At 55.8% G+C, this 22277-nt stretch overlaps 2 protein-coding genes across 2 annotated transcripts in view; one reads left to right on the forward strand and one right to left on the reverse strand.

Annotated features, from left to right (window-relative positions):
* Positions 1–22277, forward strand: part of SLC45A3 (solute carrier family 45 member 3) — a 113525-nt gene that overhangs the window by 45376 nt on the left and 45872 nt on the right. The gene's annotated exons all lie outside the window — the stretch shown is intronic.
* On the reverse strand, positions 1285–19997 carry MFSD4A (major facilitator superfamily domain containing 4A). The gene is made up of 10 exons (XM_079327352.1): positions 19672–19997; positions 12748–12946; positions 11800–12030; positions 7717–7885; positions 6173–6288; positions 5063–5236; positions 3620–3767; positions 3082–3152; positions 2803–2923; positions 1285–1365 (listed from the first exon to the last, which is right to left on the reverse strand). Exons 1-10 carry the CDS (start codon positions 19899–19901, stop codon positions 1301–1303), a joined length of 1524 nt encoding a protein of 507 aa, XP_079183478.1. The 5' UTR covers positions 19902–19997; the 3' UTR covers positions 1285–1300.

A 22277-nucleotide genomic window follows, 5' to 3' on the forward strand; every position in this document is an offset into this window, starting at 1 on the left:
CTTTGGCTGCACCATCCCTGGAAATGTCCAAGGGCAGGATGGAGAAACCTGGGACAGTTCTTCAAATGCCAAAACCATTTTAATTAAAAAAAACCCAACCAACCAACCAAAAAAACAGAAAGAAATAGAAATGGGAATAGGAATAGAAATAGAAATAGGAATAGAAATAGAAATAGGAATAGAAATAGAAATAGAAATAGGAATAGAAATAGAAATAGGAATAGAAATAAAATATTCCCCAGCATTACATTCAGCCTGAGTTTAAAAACTGAGAAATGGTCCAGCCAGGGAGCAATTAGCAATCAATCACCTTTAATTAACCACTGCTCTATATACACACCTACATATGTACATCACAGACAGCAGTTCAAGCAAGGAGTTACATCCACAGCTCTCCTGGCAGGGGGAATTCCTGAATTCCCTCCAAAATTCCAAATTCCAAAATTCCAAAATTCCAAATTCCTCCTGCCCTGGAGGCTGGGCCAGTACCTTACACAAGGCACTGCACCAGGAGATTGCACAGGTGAAGCAGCTGGAGCCTGGCTCCCAAAATAAAATAAAAATAAAAATAAATCCCTTCTCTTTTAGAGCTTCACTTGGAAATAAAACCAACCTTAAAAAGAAAAAAAACCAACAAACAGTGGAGCAGCTTGAGGAGTGATTTAAAGCAAAACAAACCAGCACAGCTCATTCTTAACTTAAAAAAAAAAAAAAAAATAACAAAGAGAACCACCCTCTCAAAGAAAAAATTAAAATAAAAAAAAAAGCAAATGATAATTGAGAGTCATTGAAGAGGCCTGAGCATGCTGAGTAAGACACGGTTTATGTGGACAGGCAGGATTTGTGTGCAAATAGAGGCAGACCCTGTGCACCTGAACTGCCCAGGGGACAGACAAAAAATGGAATTAAATCCCAGATTGTGCTGTGGCTGCCGGGGCTCTGTGCACAAATAAAATATTCACCCATGGTAGGAGACAGCAGCTTTTCCTTCCCACCCTCTGTCCTGAGCAGGTAAAAAATAAAAGTTCATTTCCAGGAGGGATTGCTGTGCAGACATCCCTGCTTTCAGTCCCTTTTTGTGTTGTTTTTTTGTTGTTTTTTGGCACATCCCCGTGCTCAGCTCACGGTCCGGGCGGCATTTCCTCCATTCTGCCTTTCCCCACCTCCTGCCTTCCACTGCCGAGAGCTCTGTTCAAGTGAGCTCAGCCCCGGGGGCGGTGTTTGGCTGGGCTGGGGTTTCATTCTTTCTTTCTTTCTTTCTTTTTTTCTTTATTCCTGTGTGGCTGAGGCCGGGCCGCCCTCAGCGCTGGTACTGCCCCGTGTCCTCGGGCTGCGCTGCCCTGCCGGCCGAGGCCTCCTCCGGCTCTGCAAAAATTCCTTTGTTATTTCACCGAATGGAGCTTTGAATGCGGCTTAAAAGGGATTGGGGGGCAGGTTTTCCCCTCAGGAATGTTTTTATTTCATTTCCCCCACCCAGCACACACACACATCCACACCCAGGCCTTCCCTGGGCACCTCCAGGGATGGAGGCTTCTCCTCCCAGTGTTTAAAAACCTTTTCCATCAGGAAATTGCTGCTGAAATCCCCCCTGAGCTCCCCTGGCCCAGCCTGAGCCCTTCCCTCTCCTCCTGTCCCTGTTCCCTGGGATCAGATCCCAAATCCCCCCCAGCTCTCCACTCCTGTCCTGGGCAGAGCCAGAAATTCCCCCTGATCCCTCTTTTCTCCAGGCTGAACCCCTTCCCCTCAGGATCCTCCAAACCCTTCCCCATTTCCCCCAGGATCCTCCAAACCCTTTCCCATTTCCCTCAGGATTCTCCAAACCCTTTCCCATTTCCCTCAGGATTCTCCAAACCCTTCCCCATTTCCCTCAGGAATCTCCAAACCCTTCCCCATTTCCCTCAGGAATCTCCAAACCCTTCCCCATTTCCCTCAGGATGCTCCAAACCCTTTCCCAGTTCCATCAGGAATCTCCAAACCCTTTCCCAGTTCCATCAGGATCATCCAAACCTTCTCCCAGGTCCCCCAGGATTCTCCAAACCCTTTCCCAGTTCCATCAGGATTCTCCAAACCCTTTCCCCATTTCCCTCAGAAATCTCCAAACCCTTTCCCAGTTCCATCAGGATTCTCCAAACCCTTTCCCAGCTCCCTCAGGATTCTCCAAACCCTTTCCCATTTCCCTCAGAAATCTCCAAACCCTTCCCCAGTTCCCTCAGGATGCTCCAAACCCTTTCCCATTTCCCTCAGGAATTTCTAAACCCTTCCCCAGTTCTCAGGGTTCTCCAAACCCTTCCCCAGTTCCCTCAGGAATCTCCAAACCCTCTCCCAGCTCCATTCCCTTCCCCAAACTGGGATCCCAGAACTGGGCCCAGCTCCAGCTGTGACCCCCACATCTGGATCTGGTTTTCTGCCTGTCCCACTCTGCTCCTTTTGTATAAAACAAGCAGCAGCTCCAGGCTGAGGTGAGAACTCTGAAATCCTTGTTCACTGAGGCTTTTTCCAAGAGCCTGCCAGCTGCCCTTGGCTGCCAGCCCCATTTATTCCCTGGATTTTAGCCAGGGAACAGCCAGGGAAGCTGGTGCTGTCTGGGATTCCTGCTTTTTGTCCCTCGTTTCTCCAGCAGAAAAGAAAGCAAACCCTGAGCTGTGGCTGCCAAGGCTTTGTGGGCAAGACAAAGCAGGAAAAGGAGAGAGGAAGCAGCAGTAAAATAAACATTTCCTTGCATTTTGCTGGAGTGCTCTGCCCTGAGGCTCGTGCTGCTCTCGCTCCCATCCCAAAACAGGGCTCGGGGCTGGGGCTCCATACCTGGGGAGGGATTGGGGTACATCCTGTGGAAAAACACCAGCAGGGCGTAGAAGGTAAAGGCCAAGCATCCAAAAATCATCCCACACACCAGGAAACTGTAGCTGCCCCGATCATGGATAATCTGGATTGATGGGAAATGAAAAAAGGGATCAGACATCACTCACACTGCTCGTGGATCATCCGGCTTTGCTGGCTAAGGCAATGCCCAGAAGCAGAGCTGAGGTTTTGAGTGGTGAATTCCAAATTTCTGGTGGGTTTTGCCAGCTCCTGGCTACTCACCGAGCCCACCAGCAGCTGCAGCACCATCTCCCCAATGCCAGCCCCAGTCACCAGCACGGTCGTGGCACAGCCTGCAAGGAAACAGGGCAAGGGCTGCTGGCAGCAGAGACACAGCCACCCTCTGCTCCTTCAAAGCTTTTCACACTAAAGTCACAAACACTCAGTGCATGTTCCCACTTAATGCTGAAAATGCCTCTGCAGACCTGCAGTAGTGCAGAAAGGTGAAAATTAAAAGCATCAATCTCCTGTCACCTGCCTGTGCTGGCAGAGCTGCTGCTGCTGCTGCTGGAAAGGTTTTTGTTTTTGTGTCTCACTGCCCTGAAGACAGAGCTCAGGCTCTGGGATTTCCAGGTGATGTTTCCTGAACCATCTCCCTCCAAAGCTCCCCAAACCAGGATCCCTGCCTGGCCTCGTTATCCATCAGCCAAACAGAGAATCTGACACTTTTCTGCAATTTTCCGTTCAAAAGCAAACCTGAACTTCCAGGGAAGGAACTGAAAAAATGGGAAAAAATGCACCTGGGGGAATGGCAGCTCACCTCTGTACTGCAGGATGTCCTCAGTGTAGGCCAGCATGCTGGGGAAGGTGCTGCTGAGGAACAGCCCCAGGGATGCTGTGCCCACAAACAGGAAAACCACGCTGGAGGAGAAAATCAGGAGCAGCAGGAAGGTGATGAGGACCCCGACCTGTGAGCAGCACCCACAAAAATCAGTCAGAAAAATGCTGAGTGCAACAGGGGCTAGAGTTTGGTTTTAATAGGAAATAGTCTGGAAGAGAAAATATGTTTATTTTGAATAGGAAGTAATCTGGATGAGAAAATATGCTGGGGCAAAAATCAGTGTTTGAGAAACTAAATGGCCCAAAAAAATCCATCTGGCTTTTAAGAATTTGCTCAGCTTCATTCTATAATTTGGTCATTAAGTCTCAATTTCATTGGATTTTATGTGAAAGATACACTTTTAAATACAATAGTACCTTCCACAATATTTACGTGCCTTAGTCACTAATAATTCTTTATTCTGCTGAGTAAGACAGAAGTCACTCTCAATAATTACAGAATTAACTCTCAGTAACTGCTCAGAAAGCAGCCACAGCATTAAAGCCATTTAAACTGCATTGAAATCAACTTTCCCTCACCTCTGGCTTGTAGAGGAAACAACCAAAAACTCAGGGAAATGCCCGAGTGTTCCAGGGCAGAGGCAGCAGAGGGAGCTCTGATATTCCAGCTGGATTTGTTTTAATTGGTTGGGGCCTGGTTGTGGCCCTGTGTGAGTGCTCAGGAGAAATTTGGATCCTAGGGAAGCCAAATTCGAGCTGGAATTTGTTCTGGCAATGCTGCAGTGAGTCCAGGAGCTGCTGGATCCTAAACAGCTCCCAGCACTGCACAGGGTCAGGGTCAGGGTCAGCCAGGTGGCTTTTTACTCAGAACATCCCAAAATCTCCTCCCCACCCTGTCAGATGTGTGTGATGTGTTATATCACAAAACACAACCACCAAAATCACTTCTGGTTGTAATAAATTGGAAATTAACTGCCTGCTCTTGCTTTTCTCTGTAAGAAGTGGCACTGGGACATCCCCTCCCTGGTTTCTGCCATGTGCTTTCAGATCTCCCTTGCACATCCCACAAGGGTCCCTGCCCCTTTGCTGGGGTGGTTTTAACTCCAGCAGCCTTTGCCAAGCAGAGAATTCACAGCATGATCTGCCTTCCCTTCCCCAGGGCAATCCCAGGAATTCATTTCCCCGTGGATGGAGAGCCACCAAGGTAATAATGTAAATAAAATGGGCATTTTTTAGTGCCAGCTGTCCTGGTGCTTTCCCAGCTCCTCACACTGAGGAGCAGGCTCAGCAAAGTTGGGCAATCAAGTTTTAAGTCGTGGCTGCCTGGAGGGCACCTCGTCCACCCTCCCTGTGCAAAAACCCCCCCAGGTGCAGCTCCCACCCACAAAGAGGGATCAATTAAAGCCATTAACCCCATCCTTACCACGTTGATGAAGACCATGGTGGCTGGCTTCATCCTGTAGGACACAGGGATGGAGATGAGCCTGCCCAGGGTGATGAAGGCCCAGAACAGGCTGGGCAGGTACCCGGCCACCTTGTGCACCACGGCCAGCGGCTCCTCCACGGCGTAGCTGTACACGAAGCCTGAGTACTCTCCCTGCAGGAAAAGCCTCCCTGTCACACCCCTGGCCACTTCAGCTCCTCTGTCCCTCGGGTCTTTGTGGTGGGACCTGTTCCCAAGGGTTTGCAGATCCACCAGCCTTCCCCTAAACTTCCAGAAGGAAACGGAAATGGGATCTGCCTGTAGTTTGGGGTCCTGGTTGTCCATACCTCAGCTCTCCACACCCCAAATCCTGGCTCTCCACACCCCAAATCCTGGCTCTCCACACCCCAAAATTTTGGCTCTCCACACCCCCAAATCCTGGCTCTCCACACCCCAAATCCTGGCTCTCCACACCCCCAAATCTCAGTGCCCACACCCCCAAATCCTGGGCTCCCTACACCCCAAAATCCTGGCTCTCCACACTTCCCAAATCCCAGCTCTCCACAACCCTGGGATCCCAGCTCTCCACACCCCAAATCCTGGGCTCCCTACACCCCAAAATCCCAGCTCTCCACACCCTGGGATCCCAGCTCTCCACACCCCAAAATCTCAGCTCTCCACAGCCCCAAATCCTGGGCTCTCCACACCCCAAAATCCTGGCTCTCCCCACCCCAAATCCTGGCTCTCCACACCCCAAAATCCTGGCTCTCCACACCCCAAAATCTCAGCTCTCCACAGCCCCAAATCCTGGGCTCTCCACCAGCACGTGGGGTTTAATCTGTCCTAAAAGGGCAAAGCCCCACAGCTGTTCCAGGGAAAAGCCCAGCCTGCAGAGACCCTCCCTCCCAAGGGGCTGCCCTGCCCTCCGGGAGCTCCACACTCTCCAAACATCACATTTCAAGCTCAGGGTTATTGTCCTTGGAGATTTTGGGGTGTGGAGAGCCTGGCACATTCCCATACCTGTGCAACCCCTCTCACCTTCAACACCTGGGGGTGTCATAGGGGTTTGGAAGGAAAAAAAAATCCAGAGATTTGGGCAACAGAACTCACCACGATGCCATCAGTCATGAAGAGAACCAGAGCCCCGGTGATGTGCACAGCAAAATAGGTGAAGGAAGCCCCTTGGAAGTTTCTGCTTTGGCAGCAGCTGAACAAATCCTCATGACCTGGTGGAGAACAATGCAAAGCAAACTTGACCAGAACGTCCCCCCGGGGCTGGGTGGCTGCCAGCCCTCAGTGGGGTTTGGTTTGTGGGACAGCTGCAGGACAGAGCCAGCCAGGATCCTAAATGTGGGGCAGTGCTGGCCTTGGGGGCTCCTCCTCACCTGAACCTTCCCCTAAGCTTCCAGAGGGAAATGGGAACAGGGATGGGATCTGCCCACAGCCTGGGATCCTGATCTCCACACCCTGAGATCCTGGTTCTTTGGGATACCTGCTGCCCACACCCCCAGAGATCCCAGCTCTCCACACCCCAAAATCTCAGCTCTACACATCCCAAAATCCCAACTCTCCACACCCCAAAATCCTGACTCTCCATACCCCAAAATCCTGACTCTCCATACCCCAAAATCCTGATTCTCCATACCCCAAAATCCTGATTCTCCATACCCCAAAATCCCAACTCTCCACACCCAAAATCCCAACTTTCCACACCCCAAAATCCTGGGTTCTCCTGCCACTGCTCTCACTGCAGCTGCTCGTGCTCCTCTTCCCATTTTGGGGCTCCACACTCCTGGCCCTGCTCTCCCAGGCAATAAAAACTCAACCAGCCCCAAATCCCCTCATCTCCCTGCCCAGGAGAGCTCCATTCCTTGGATAATGGATATTGCACCCAAGCAGGCACCTTTGGGAAAGGGGACACACACAGAGCTTGGCTCTCACCTCACCCCAGCTCCCCCTGCCTTCAAGGATTCCCTGGAATTCCCTTCTATTGCCCAGGGCAAAGCCAGGATTAACCAGCCAGGAATCTTTCCAGGAATAACACAGAACACTCCCCACAGCCCTAAACCATATTTACTTCCGAGATTCACTGTTTACCCAAAGAATTGACTCTGACACGTCTCTCCTGGGCAGGAAAGAACAATGTCACCATTGTCCCCAAGCCAGGGTGCAGCCATGAGCTCAAGAGCAAACTATTGCTGGATTTCACTTTTCTCCTCAAACAAGGGAGGGGAAATTTATTCTTTCTTATTCCTTTCCTACAAAAATCAGCATCTGTAGCACAATAACCACTTTTAAATTGAATAATCAGTATAAAATGTGACCCAAAACCAGGAGGGAATGAAGGGGCAGAACTGCCATGGGGCAAGGTTAGGGTCCAGGGTTGGCTTTAGGATGGCTCAGAGAAATATGGGATGGAGAAACACAGCCTGGAGACTAATTGGGATTGGGATACCAATCTCTGTGCAAGACTCCATCTGATTTGAGGGCAGCTGGGCACCAAATGGATTCTTTGGGTATTCCTGGATTAAATCCCTGTGCACACTTCCCAACCTTTCCTCCTCAGCCAGCAGCACCGCATCTCTCATTACACCCAGACGTGCTCCAACACAAATTTCCCCCCCAAATCCATAAGAGAGGCACCTGGAGCTGACCTGGAGGCGTGTGGGGTCTCTGGGCAGGGGTGGAGAGCTCGTCCTTGTCCCCAGGCCGTGTCTCCAGGGCCAGCTCATCAGCTGGCAGCAGCGGGGGGCTGCTGCCGTTCAGGCAGGGCACCATCCGCTCCTTGTAGAGCAGGAGGAACACTGCAATGGGCACGGGCAGCTGGGAGGGCACAGAAGGGAGGGTCAGCACCTGGACAAAGTAAAAACCAGCCCAAAACCACAGCCCAGCTCCCCCCCTGCAGCGTGCTGGGGTGCTGGGCTCAGCTTCTGCAGGGGAGGTGCCTGGAGGGAATTCTGAGGGCAAGGAGAGATGGGGTGGGACAGGGAGGGTGGGATAGGAGAGAGGGGAAAAGGGAGAAAACTGGGAGAAAAGTCTCCTGATGGGCATCCCCAGCATTGGGAGTCACCATCCCCAGCATTGCAGTGATGAGAGGGAGGGGAGCTGGAGGCACAGCTCGGGCTGGGGCTGCTGGTTTGCAAAAGGTGACAGAAAATGATGAACACGGCTGGATTTTGCCTTTCACCCACAGCAACATCAGGTAGTTCTGGGGTTGATTAAGGAGGGTTTTAAAAAGCCTTGAGCTTTTCTGGAGGAAGGGCTGTGACCTGGGTGGTGGCACTGAGCCATCCAGTTGCCATGTCCGTGTCCCAGGTGTCCCTGTGCTGGCACCCACCTGGCAAAGGGCACAGGGAGCCTGAGACAAACCTCCCAAAGCCACCCCAGCAAAGCCCTGCAAACCCCAAAACTTCTGGGTGTCCCAACCTGGGCTGCTCCTGCCCACAGAATGAACCCACAGAGCAGCTGCTGTCAGTGGGATCTTGGAGCTGGGGCTGGAATTGTGCAGAGGGAAGAGGGAGCAGCTCCCAGCCCCTCCCAGGCAGCACCAGCAGAGAGGAGCCCGTGGTTCCCAGGCCAGCAGGAAACCTGCAGCAACCCCCTGGCACAGCCTGAGCAGAGCAGAGGGTCCAGCACCCCTCAGGGCACCCAGGGATGCTCCACAATTCCCACAGTCCCACCCCAGCAGGACCCCCTGGCACAGCCTGAGCAGAGCAAAGAGGGTCCAGCACCCAGGGATGCTCCACAATTCCCACAGTCCCACCCCAGCAGGACCCCCTGGCACGGTGATCCCGTGGGATGAGCCAGCTCCCAGCACACACCCACGACTCCGTGGTGCCTCCAATTCCACAGGGAATGGCTCTTTTCTTAAATTTATTTTTCTTTTTTTCCCTGGTGAGGAAATAGAGGGAAGCGAGCGAAGCCCTCCCGTCTCCTCCCAGCACAGCCCAGCGCTGTTTACACTGCAACCAACTGGGGGAGAAAGCCAGGAAATCCTAAGTGACAGCTCATTCCCTTGTTTTCTACATGTCTGGGAGCAAGTGTGAGCTCCAGCTCCAAATTTCCTGCCTTTTGTTGGCTCGTGGCATGATTTAAATGTATGGAGAATTCCCCCCTCGCTCACACCCCGCCCCTCGGCCCTCAGTCCGCTGATGAGGTTTGCATTGTTCTGGGAACAATGGGAATAGGAACAGTCAGTTCGGTCCCATGGAAGAAAAACGCATTTGCTTGATAGTTCTGATCCTTCCGGAGGTCAGGACCAGATTTCATTCTTCTGAATTGCAGATTTAGCACAAATATTCCTCCCCCCAGAGGGCCTGGCTGTGCAGATAACGGCCCTGGGCACTCCCAGCCTCCAGGACAAGGTCCCAGTTTGGGATTCCCCAATTCCCAGTCCCACTGTGGGTGCATCCCTGGGTCCCAGTTTGGGATTCCCCAATTCCCAGTCCCACTGGGGGTACATCCCTGGGTCCCAGTTTGGGATTCCCCAATTCCCAGTCCCACTGGGGGTACATCCCTGGGTCCCAGTTTGGGATTCCCCAATTCCCAGTCCCACTGGGGTACATCCCTGCTCTCCACCTTTAAATCCAGCAGCTCCTCTCTGCTTTAACCAGGCTGGGACATTTTTAGGATGTCCCACCCATGGCTGTGGCCACCACACTGGATCTCCCATCCCTCACCATCCCTCCTGGACAGCCAGATTTTGGTGCCACAACCATTTTCTCCCAAGGAAGGATTTTTGCTGGGTTATTTCAAGGTAATTTTGCTGGTTTCTGGGTTTGATTTTTGGTTTGTAGTTTTTCTCAGGAAGATTTCCTTTTCCCAAAGGAAAAAGATCACCCCCCTCCAGGAGCAGAGGGCCAAGCAGATCCCCTAATTCCCAAATCCCCAGAGCTGCTCCCTCCCTCCCTCCCTCCCTGGCAGTTTTTATCCATCCTCAGAAACTCAACAAGTTGCTGCATCCCCCAGCTCAGCGTGGGGATATTCCAGCTCCTTCCTGCTGCTCTTTCATTCCCCCCAGGAGCCCGGGATCCCTCCCTGCCATTGTGTCCCAGCTCCTCGGAGCACAATGCAGAGTCCCACACTTCCCCTGGGAAAGCACCTTCCAAACAAACACCTCCCTCTCCCAGCAACATTTCCCTCATTTCTACCCCTTGCAATGGGCTGGCAGATGAAATTTCCCTTCTGTGAGAGAGCTGAATTTTAAAATACGGGGATGAATTCCAAAATCAGGATGGAAAGGCAAAAAAATTCTTCTCGTTGAGTGAAAGATTTTGGCTGGGAGTGATCCAAGTGCTTTGTTTTGATTATGCTGAGCTGCTTCATTTTCCCAAAGCAAACCCATTTTGCTTCAAAAACATCAGCACAGCTCCTCTGTCAGCTCTGCACAGAGCACTTGTGCCAGAGTCAGATTGAGACATTTCCACTCTAAACAAAAGCAAGAGCTCGAAATGAATCATTTCAGCTCGTGCCTTGTCAGAATCCACACAAAAACCAGGCTGGAAATGTGGGATTTGGCCATTTTATAACCAAGCTGCTGCTCCTGGTTTCCATTTCTGTTTTTAACCCTTTGCATCCATCTCCCTGGAGGTTTAAAAACCTCTTCCCATCATCATCTTCTGCTGTTTCCACCTTGGATGCTGCTCCCATTTTAAGATAAAATTAAATCAGTTCCTTCTGTGAGGATTTGGGAAAGGCAATCACAGCTCAGCTTGGGAGCAGAGCACATCCAGCTCCCTGCTCTGTGATTGTTATTGAGCCCTTATCCCAAAACTTCTCAGTCTCCCAGCCTCCCTTCACATTCCTGGTGCTCCTCCACAGCCTGTGGGAATCCTGGGAATTCTGGATTTCACCCACCCACCCCATCGTGCTGCACAAACCCAGCTCAAACCCACAGCCTGTGGTGCCATCCTCCCCCAAAATACCCACAGGACCCTGCTGGGGGCAGGGAGGGGTCTGGAAATTCCTGTCTGTGCTCCCAAAATCAGAGACATCATGGGGTTCAGAGCAGGTGTTAAACTCTGCTTCCAAACTGAGTGGCTTTGCTCAGGACCTGCTGCCTCTGGAGTAATTAAAAGCACATTTCCCGTGGCACAGGCAGAGCTGGAGGTAATTAAAGCTGTCTCTCCTCCCAGGCTGGGCCTTTTTGGGTAACTCTGCCCAGAAACTCATCCCAGCACCTGCCTGAGCTCCTTGCACAGGGAGCTGGGAGGGCCTGAAAACCCCTGGAGGGGGAAATTTGGGATGTTTCAATCATTTCATGAATGGGGAGAGCCCAAGGGAAGGAGCTGCAGCTCCTGGGGGCAAAGCAGGGGCAGCTTTGGGGGCCAGGGACAGGAGAAGGACAAGGACAAGTCCCAGAGGTGAAGCTGCCAGGCAGCATCACCCACTTTATGAAAAGGACACAGACCCCCAGATCCCCCTCAAGGGAAGGAATTGTGCATCTGTGACCTCCAGGGGAATAACAAGCAGAGAGACCCTGTCACTGCATCATCCACTGATGGGCTCCTTGCTGGCAATACCTGCAGACCCCCTCCTGCCAGACCATCCCAGCACGAAACAAAAACTGGATCTGAGCAGAGTTTGCTGCTCCAGCTCCTGCCTGGCAGGTGCTGAAGGTACCAAAACCCCAGAGAGGATCCCAGCACTGAACACAAACAAGACCCAGCAACAAACCCATTGTGCACCAAACCCCCCAAACCCCCCAGAGCCAGGGCAGGGGGGCTGCCAGCACTCACATTGATCAGGGCCATGATCCAGAAGGCGTAGGACACCCGTGTCACCAGCAGCCCCCGGGGGGGCAGCTCCAGGTGGGACAGGTTGGGGTGGTGGGGCAGCGCCCGCCGCAGCTGCGGGAGGCTGCTGGAGGCGTTGGTGCTGTTGGCCAGGATGCAGTTGGTGTCTGACAGGAAGGGATCAGCAATCAGGGGGCTCAGCAGGGCCCCAAAGCCCACGAAGAAGTGCAGGGCCTGCGAGAGGTGACACATGGCAGGAAAGTGAGTTCACAAACAGCAGGGTTTGTGTCCAAGAGGAGAAAGGGGAGTTCTCTTTATTCCAATAAAGGGGGAGGCCCTGGGGCATTCCCTGGGGTGTCTCAGCCTCCTTTTATCCCAATTTCCTTCTCTCTTTCCCCCCTAAGTTACTTGAGAGGCACAGACTTCCCAAACACCTGATACCTGAGATCCCCCCCCTAATGTACAACCCTCCCTTTTAATTTTTAATTCTTATACAATTTATAGTTTTTCCCCATTGCTTCTTTCATCTTCCAATATCCAATTTCATTTATCAGCAAACCTACAGTTTGTTTGTAAAGGCAAATATCTTTTCCCATTCATCAATCAGTGGAATCCTTCCCCCTGTTTCTTTTCTCTCTCAGTGCTGGTTTTATCCACCAGCAGACCCACAGCTTGTTTGTAAAGACAAATCCCTCATTCCTCTCACAGTGGAGCAGGAGGGGGGCAGAGCCCTCAGTTCCTGCTCCTTGGAATCACAGAATTAATTAGGTTGGGAAAAGTCCTTGAGTCCAACCTGTGACCTGACACTGCTTTGTCAGCAGAGCTGAGTTCCACTTTCCTCAAACACCTCCAAGGGTGGTGATGCCACCATCCCAGTGCCCAACCAGCCCTTCTGGGATGGAATTGCTCCTAAGCCCAGCCCAAAGCTGCCTGGGCGGGCGAGGCTCTCACCTGCAGGAAGATGGCAGAGTCCTTCTGGTAGATCTTGACCAGCTGCATGTTGGAGATGGTGTCGATGCAGCCCATGGCCAGCCCGGCCACGGCCATCACCACGGCCAGCAGCACCACGTCGTGGCACAGGGGGATGATGGCAAACACCAGGGAAATGGCCAGGGACGAGGCAAACAGGGCCAGCAGGGACTGGGCCAGCCTGGGGAGGGCAGAGGCAGGACAGGGTCAGTGCCACCCCCTCCTGCTGCTCCCAGGAGCTGCAGCTCTGCCTGCACAGCCCCAGTTTTTGTGCTGAGGGGAGGGAGATGCTCCACAGCCCAGTGTCACCCCTGCAGCCACCCAGGAGCTGCCACCTCCTGCTGCAGGGTGATGCCTCCCAGACATGGATTTTCCACCCAGCTCTTGAGGAGAAGAGCAACCCTCCCTCCAAACCCATGTCTGAGCAGAATAACACCCTGTCCTTGCTCTGGGGGCTGTGGGGCTGTGCAGGTGAGGCCACATCTCACTCTGGGGCAGCTCCAGGGGGTTCTCCTGCAGGGCTGGTGGCAATCCCAGAGCTGCCTGGAGGTGCTGAGCTGCTCCCAGGGGAGCCTCTGCACCTCCCTCTCCTGCCCTGTGCCCTGTTCTGGCAGCACCATCCCTGCAGGGATGTGTCCCCTCCTGGGGAAGGGGAGGAAGGAAAGGAAGGAGCACAGGGATGTGGCTGGAAAGGCACAGCAGACACGAGTGGCACTGCAGGTCTGTGTCACAGCCCAGGGTGGTGGCAGTTGGTAATTAGCAATAATTGGGGGATGTGGGTCTGAGCAGTGCTCAGGGACATCCCCAGCAAAGAGAAGCCCCAGTGCTGCTCCACAGCCCCAGCCAGGCTGGAGAAGGCACTGAGGAGGAGGAGGAGGGTGAAGGAGGCTCAGCTGCCACCCCTCCTGTCCTGCCAGGACAGCCTGGCCATGGCCCTGTCACTGCCCTGTCCCTGCCACAGCCCTGGCTGTGTCACTGCCCTGTCCCTGCCACAGCCCTGGCTGTGTCACTGTCCTGTCCCTGTCACTGTCCTGTCCCTGCCACAGCCCTGGCTGTGTCACTGCCCTGTCCCTGTCACTGCCCTGTCCGTGTCACTGCCCTGTCCGTGTCACTGCCCTGTCCCTGTCACTGTCCTGTCCCTGCCACTGCCCTGGCTGTGTCACTGCCCTGGTTGTGTCACTGCCCTCATCCATCTGCAGCCCCACAGTGACCCTGCTCTCCATGTCCTGCTCACCACTCCTGCTGGAGAAAAACGGGCCAAGGGCACATCCTCTGCAGATTCCCTGCACCTCTGCACATTCCCTGCACATCCCCTGCACCTCTGCACATCCCCTGCACCTCTGCACATCCCCTGCACATCCCCTGCACATCTCCTGCACATCCCCTGCACCTCTGTACATCCCCTGCACATCCCCTGCACATCTCCTGCACATCCCCTGCACCTCTGCACCTCCCCTGCACCTCTGCACATCCCCTGCACCTCTGCACATCCCCTGCACATCCCCTGCACATCTCCTGCACATCCCCTGCACCTCTGTACATCCCCTGCACATCTCCTGCACATCCCCTGCACCTCTGCACCTCCCCTGCACCTCTGCACATCCCCTGCACCTCTGTACATCCCCTGCACATCCCCTGCACATCTCCTGCACATCCCCTGCACCTCTGCACCTCCCCTGCACCTCTGCACATCCCCTGCACCTCTGCACATCCCCTGCACATCTCCTGCACATCTCCTGCACCTCTGCACATCCCCTGCACCTCTGCACATCCCCTGCACATCTCCTGCACATCCCCTGCACCTCTGCACATCCTCTGCACATCCCCTGCACCTCTGCACACCCCCTGCACCTCTGCACATCCCCTGCACCTCTGCACATCCCCTGCACATCTCCTGCACATCTCCTCCCTCCTGGCCATGCCAGAGCCTCCCAGTGCCGTGCCCAGCCCAGCCCAGGGCAGGAGCTGACAATTGTCAGTATTTTGCAAAGCTGTGGCCACTGCTGCTCCAGTGACAGCAGAGCCGTGGGATTGCTGGGGGAGGGAAGGAGGGCGGGGGAGAGAGGGTGAGATGTGCACAGTCACGGCAGGGAGAGCTGCTGGCGGGTGGGAGAGGAGCAGCTCCGAGCCTGGAGAGGGGCAGCTCCAAGCCTGGAGAGGGGCAGCTCCGAGCCTGGAGTGGAGCAGCTCCAAGCCTAGGGAGGAGCAGCTCCGAGCCTGGAGTGGAGCAGCTCCGAGCCTGGAGTGGAGCAGCTCCGAGCCTGGAGTGGAGCAGCTCCGAGCCTGGAGTGGAGCAGCTCCAAGCCTAGGGAGGAGCAGCTCCAAGCCTAGGGAGGAGCAGCTCCGAGCCGGGAGTGGAGCAGCTCCGAGCCTGGAGAGGAACAGCTCCGAGCCGGAAGAGGAACAGCTCCGAGCCGGGAGTGGAGCAGCTCCGAGCCGGAAGAGGAACAGCTCCGAGCCGGGAGTGGAGCAGCTCCGAGACCGGGAGAGGAGCAGCTCCGAGACCGGGAGAGGAACAGCTCCAAGCCTGGAGTGGAGCAGCTCCGAGACCGGGAGAGGAACAGCTCCGAGCCTGGAGAGGAACAGCTCCGAGCCTGGAGAGGAGCAGCTCCGAGCCCGAGAGAGGAGCAGCTCCGAGCCTGGAGAGGAACAGCTCCGAGCCTGGGGAGGAGCAGCTCCGAGCCGGGAGAGGGGCAGCTCCGAGCCGGGAGAGGAACAGCTCCGAGCCGGGAGTGGAGCAGCTCCGAGCCGGGAGTGGAGCAGCTCCGAGACCGGGAGAGGAACAGCTCCAAGCCTGGAGTGGAGCAGCTCCGAGACCGGGAGAGGAACAGCTCCAAGCCTGGAGTGGAGCAGCTCCGAGACCGGGAGAGGAGCAGCTCCGAGCCTGGAGAGGAACAGCTCCGAGCCTGGAGAGGAGCAGCTCCGAGCCGGGAGAGGAGCAGCTCCGAGCCCGAGAGAGGAGCAGCTCCGAGCCTGGAGAGGAACAGCTCCGAGCCTGGGGAGGAGCAGCTCCGAGCCTGGGGAGGAGCAGCTCCGAGCCCGAGAGAGGAGCAGCTCCGAGCCTGGAGAGGAACAGCTCCGAGCCTGGAGTGGAGCAGCTCCGAGCCGGGAGAGGAGCAGCTCCAAGCCCGGGGGAAGAGCAGCTCCGAGCCCGGGACAGGAGCAGCTCGGAGGCGGGAGAGGAACAGCTCCGAGCCCGGGAGCTGAGGCTGCTCCTCCAGGTGCTGAGAGCAGGAGACGGGCACAGGCAGCAGCAGCAGCAGCAGCTGAGCCCGGGCTGGGAGAGAAGGGAAAACCTCTGAGCGATCCCAAAACCCTCCCCCACAGATCCCCCTCCCGGCTGGGGAGCAGGCTCAGCAGCAGAGTCTCAATTACAGCCTCAATGAGCATTGGAAATGTCACCCCCGGAATAAATCCAGCCTCCAGCTGTAACCTCCGGGTTATTGACACAGTTGTGCCCCCTGGGGATGCCCCAGGCCGGGGTGGCACCAGCCCTGCTGGCCCTGGCAGGAGGGGACACCAAGGGGCTGCTGCTGTGCCAGGCCCCCAGGAGGAGTTGGGGGCTCAGCTCAGCACCCAGGGGGGCACTGAAAGATTTCCTGGGACTCCAAACCCTTGGGAAGCACCTGAATTGAGGCACCCCATGAATTCAGCGTGTGCTGATGGTGCCAGACCCCTCCCAAGGGCTGGAAGAGCAGCAGTGATGGCACAGCCTGGTCTGTGTCCCCAGCACTGATGGCACAGCCCAGGGCAGGCTCCACTCCAGGTGTGAAATGAGTCTTGCAATGCCCCAAATTTCATTTCAGCAGCACCCAGGGCATGTCCTGGCTCCTTCCCAGCTGCCCAGGAGAGGTTTGGGCTGATTTCCACAGGATCAGGATGGGCAATTCCAGAGTCACTCCTGCAGCCCCAGGCAGCAGAGCTTCCCCTCTCCCTGCCACAGGGATTTAGGAGCCCCCACCTCATTGCAGCAGGATCTCTCCAGCTCCCAGCACAGATTTTTTTAATTAGGAACCTCCACCTTGGTGTTCCCGTGGATCTCTTCAGCTCCCAGCACAGATTTTTTTTTTTCCCCACCTCAGGGTGCATTTTCCAAATCCCTCACATCAAGAAGAAAAATGATAATCAGGCCAACTCAGACTTGCAAAACGGATCATTAACAACTCAAAGGCCCGAGGGGACGAGGTGAGGAGCTGAGGATTATCCCAAGGATTATCCCACAGCAGCCTCAGGGTCCCTGCAGGAAGCAGGGGCAGTTTTGTGTCCCCAAGAGCTCATCCTGTGCTGCTCCCTGAGCAACCAGAGGTGCCAGTGACAAGTGAAGTGTCCTGAGAACCCCAGAACCCACCAGGAGATTGGCTGTGGGGGCAGGGACAGGGCAGGGCTGTCCCTGGGAGCTGGTGACACTCACAGGTGCTGTGAAAGGAGAATAAAGGGCCCCAGCTGCTCCCAGCCCTGCAGAACGGGGTGGATCACATCCAGCACAGCTCCAGTTTCCCCAGTGCCCTCCTCACCTCTGCCCACACCACCCCAGGCTGCTCCAAATCCTGGGGCAAAACAAATTTTCATCGAGACACAAAAAAGCAGATTCTGAATAAAGAAAATCCCAACATCCACCTGGGGTGCTCTGGTGCTTCTGTCACCAGCTTGTGCAGGATTGAACCTCCCAATTCGAGCCCAAAATGCAACAAAACGGGAAAGGGAAGTGAAATGCAGATGCACAGAGCTCCCCCCTGGAGCTGGCAGTGCCAGGAGTGGGAATTTCCCCAAAATTTCACCTGCCCTGGTGTGTCTGAGCCCAGGCTGCTCCTCCTGGAGCTCTCCCATCCCATCCCATAGCTGGGAATCTTTTCCATGTGATTCCAGGCAAGAGGAGCTCAGGAAGCAGCACCAGGGACTGAGGAGAGCTCAAACCACAACCCCAGGGGTGCAAACCCTGCGAAAAGCTGAATTTTCTGGGACAGATCTCATCCCACATTCCAGCAACGCCCAGGAGGTGTCACCGGGAGCAGCAGCCTGAGGTGAACCTGAGAGCTCAAACCGCATTTCCTGGGGGGCTGCTCCTGCCTCTGCACCCCCAAAAGCTCAGGGAAGGGACCACAGCAATGCCAGGACAGAGCAGCAGCGTCCTCCCTCCATCCCTCGGGGAGCCTGGCACTGACAAACTTTGAATTTCCATGGAATCTCGCACGAGAGGGAATGCTGGAGCTGGGTCGTGCTGAAGGGACAGAGCAGCACTAAAATCCCTCCTCCCTGTGCCCCAGGGGGAGCGAGCAGCACCCAGCAGCTGCTCTGGGGACAGGAGAACCTGGATTTAGGTGCCACCACCCATTCCTGTCCCTCCCGAGCCACCCAGAGCGATTTAACCCCAAGGAAGCAGCGAAGTCTGCGTCCCCCAGGCACCGGGAATCGCACTCAGCTCGCAGCCGCCCTCCGGGGATGCTCCACAGCCGCTCTCCATCTCCTAACTGGAAAAGATGACCTGGCCAGTGCTTCTCCCTGCCTGGCACCGAGGCCCCGAGGGCGGCGTAATTTGATTTATAAAGCTTTGGCAGGACAGCTCAATCCATCCGTCCCTGAAGAAGGGATTGTACCGGAGCGCCTGGAGCCTGAACAATTCTTATTCCCGCACATTTGGAGGCTGCGAGGCTCTGAGTAACCCCCACACAACATTCACGAGCTCCAAATATCCCAAATATTCCCTCCTGCCTGCCTGGCAGGGCTGTCAGTCCCCAGTGGGGCACAAAATCCCTTTTCCTCCAAAACCCCAAGCACATCCTGCTTCACAAACAGCACCAAACACACTCTTTTACCCCCAAAGCGCAGCAGCAGAGTTCAAAGTTTGGGATTTCCAAGCAGCCAAGCCCCGGTGGGTTTTGCGTACCCAAGAGCTTTGGGAAGGAGCTGGCAGCAGGAATTCTGCATTTCCCTTCGCTGCTCCTCCAAACATATGCGAGGCAGCCCCGGGGGCTGGCAGAGCTCTGTGCTGAGCCAGCACTGCCGGAGCGGTGGCAGAGCCGCAGCGAGGTCCCCACGTGCTGTCCCCAATCCCGATTGTCCCCTCCTGCCCCGGGACAGCTCCGGGTGCTCCAACACCTTCTCCACCCGCCAGGAGATCCACAAATCTCCACCAGCCAATTCACAAATATTTAACACCAAGCGGTTTTAAAGGAGGTTTTTAAAGGATTGGTGGGGAATTCTCCCGTCTCCGGCTCAGCCCCACTGGATCCGTGGATCTCTCACACGTTACATCACCGCCCGAGAATCGGTGGCCACGGAAATAATCAGCTGATCCTCGGAGCTGTCACCAAGCCCCAAATCAAACGCCTCGCTGGCAATCTTCAGCCTTGAGCCAGCCGTGGGTTATTTATTTGCCACACATCCTGGACTCGCTGCTGCGAGTCCCTGTTTGGGGATTCAAGGTCCCTGCCGACCCCCCGAGCCCCGTGTCCCCCCCACTCATCCAGACCACGAGGACCCCTCGCATCCCTGCACGTGTTCGCCCAAACTCCCGAAAAACGCGGCGCTGCCACCATTTCCGACGCCGAGGTTATTAAAACACACTTCCAAGAATAATTTTTTGGCGATAAACAGCCAAGGCTAAGGGAGAAAAAAAACCCAGCAAACCAAAACCCTCGCGGGAAGTTCTGGCTGGAACTTCACGCTGGGGCTGCGCGGAGCTCCGAGGGGATGGAACCGCCCCGGGAGCGGAGCCCGAAGGGGGGAAGCCCCCTCAGCTGAGAGAGCTGCGGACCCTGCGCGACGCCCCCCAAAAAAGAAAATGATTTTCTTTTCCCACGCAGCATCCCGGCAAGGGGCGGCCGGCGCTGCCCACCCGCCAGCCGGGGGAAGGGAGGGGGCAGCGCGACCCCCGAGGGAGCAGCGCTGAGTTCGCCGGGCTCTTACGTTCTCTTGAAGACCCCTCCGAGGCAGCTGCCGAGCAGGAGGCAGAACTGCTGCGAGAAGAAGACCCAGGTGATCTGCGAGAGCGAGCTCCGGGTCTGGCAGCGCAGGTCCAGCAGCGTGGGCCCCAGGAAGGCGATGCAGAGGCCGAAGCTGAAGAAGACGCTCCAGTAGGTGAGGGTGGGCTGCAGGTTCCTCCGGAACCGCGCCGACACCCGCTCGTCCCACCACATGGTGCGGGGCGGTGCGGGGCGGCCCCGCCGCGGGAGCTCCGGGCTCGGCTCCGGCTCCGGGCTCGGCTCCGGCCCCGCCGCCCTGCCCGTGCCCGGCCCCGCTCCTCCTTTGCGGGATGTGGCTCCGGTCCCGCCGCGCCGGGCGCTGGCTCCGCCTCCGGGGCCGGGCGGAGCGGGGCCCCCTCTCCATCCCCGCCGCCCCCGGAGCCGCCCCGCCGGACCCCGGCGCATCCCCCGGGCGCTGGGAGCAGCGTCGCGTGTGCCTTCCCTCCCCTCATCATCATCCTCATCATCCTCATCATCATCCTCATCTTCTTCTCTCCCAATTGCCCCCCCACGGGGGTCGCATCATCCTCCCAAAAGTGGGGCGAGCCCTCTGCGTGGTCCGCGCCCCACCCCCGGTATTAAAGCACAGCGGCTGCACCCGATGGAACCGAGCACAGCGAAATCCAGAAATCCCTCTTTTTTTTTCCTTTTTTTTTTTTTAATTTTTTTTTTTTTTTTCCCTCGCCGCGGTCCCCCGTGGCCGTGACAAGGTGCCACCGTGCCAGACAAACGCAATTAAAGTTGCCCCTTCCCTGCATAAGCAGCACAAGCCGCCTTGGGGCGGGGGGAGGGCGCGGGTTTTAAAGCCGGAACGGTTGATGCTTGCGCAAAAGGTCTTCTCTAGAGGATGGGTTTATAAATATTTCACCTACTTTAGCTGGGGAAGGCTGGCAATTTTTAGAACACTCTTTCCAGGCAGAGCAGAGCCGGTGGAGCTCGGCCATGACGGAGCGCGGGCTGCAGGTGACCCGAGCCTCTGGAATCCGCTCCGGGGCCGCAGGTGCTCCTTCGTACCTGGCCAGAGTTTAATGTTTAGCCAACCCCAAATCGCACCCGAGCCTTTGTTCTCCGTGCCATGCTGCCCAGAGCGCGATCACGGCCCCTGCCACCCCCCCAGGGACAAAGGGACTCTGACAGCGAGGGACGGGTGATAATCACACCTAAACCCCCCCAAATTGCCCCAAACTCTGGGTCCTGCGGCCGCCGGGCACCTGAAGCCATTAAACAATGGCAGAGCAGCTGAAGCGCCCGGAGCTGTGTCCTTGCCCTGGAGTGTGACTGATGGGGACGGCACGGCCGGGCAGGAATGAGGCGCAGGGACAGGCAGTGAGTCAGGCACGGGCGGAAATCGGGTTTTATCATTAGGGGAACAAACACCTGCCAAACCAGCCTGGATGGGGACGCCGAGCCGCAGCCTGGGGCAAAAACTCGATTTGAGGCCGCGCTGCTGCAGCAGCCTCTGCTTCCCTTCCCCTGGGGATGAGGGAGAAAGGATTGGGATACCAAAACCTTTCCATCCAGAACGGCTGGGAAAGGCCGGCAGGAGCACCCACCTGGCCGTGTCCCTGTGGCACCTGCTCCAGCTGAGCCTGGCTCAACCCAAAAATTCCCTGATTTTGCGATCTCCGTGCTCCCATCTCCCTGCGCACGGAGCTGATGGAAGAGCTGATCCTCATCCCCCACACTCTGCCCCAACAAAACCACTGACAAAGCCTGGGCCGCATTCCTGATCCTTATCTGGAGATAAAGGAGGTTCAGAGAGGCCTGGACTCGCTGCTCCATCCCCCTCTCCAGGTGGCATCAACTCTCCGGGCTAGAATTCCCAACCCCAAACCGGCTCAGCAATGCCCTTCCCACCCCTGCAGCACCCCCGGACACAAAGGCAGCACCCAGGGGTGACAAATATTCACCCGGAGCCGCAGCAGTGACCTGGGTGCTGCCAGGATTTGTCAGAGTGCAGCTCCCGGGAATATCAGTCCCTTCCATCGGGGCTGACACAAACCATGCAGGAGCTGCTTGCAAATAGTCCCCGAGGCGTGGGTGGGTTTAGTCAGCAGCAGAACACCCAGATCCCGCCCGCTTGCACAGAAATGCAGCTCCTCTCCCTGGAGGGAGCTCATCAAAATTCGAGCCACAGGGCTCCCAGGAGATGCGAGCCCAGAATTAGCTCCACGAGGAGGCACTTCCAGGCTGTTTTCCAAACTCGAATCAATGTTGTGCTTGCGCTGAATTAAAACACCCCCCAGTTCTGCACTTGCTGCAGAGTGAAACCATGAATGAAGGGAGGGCAGAGCTGCAGCCAGGGCTGCTCCAAAGGGTCCAAGAGGCCTTTGGGAAACACCTTCCTTTAGTTTTTTCCATGCCCTCGCACATTCCTGCAGCAGAAAGGAATTTTTTATGTACATAAATTAGTCTTTTCAACCAGAAGAGCAATTTTTTTTTATCGTTCTGGGTGTCTGCTTGCATTGATGTGGAGCTCCAACCCTGACCTGTTGTGCTGTTGAAATCACCTTTCTCAGTCCAAGCTCAACACTGTGGGGAAATCCAGCT

Source organism: Erithacus rubecula, assembly GCF_903797595.1.
Source record: "Erithacus rubecula genome assembly, chromosome: 26".
Lineage (NCBI taxonomy): Eukaryota > Metazoa > Chordata > Aves > Passeriformes > Muscicapidae > Erithacus > Erithacus rubecula.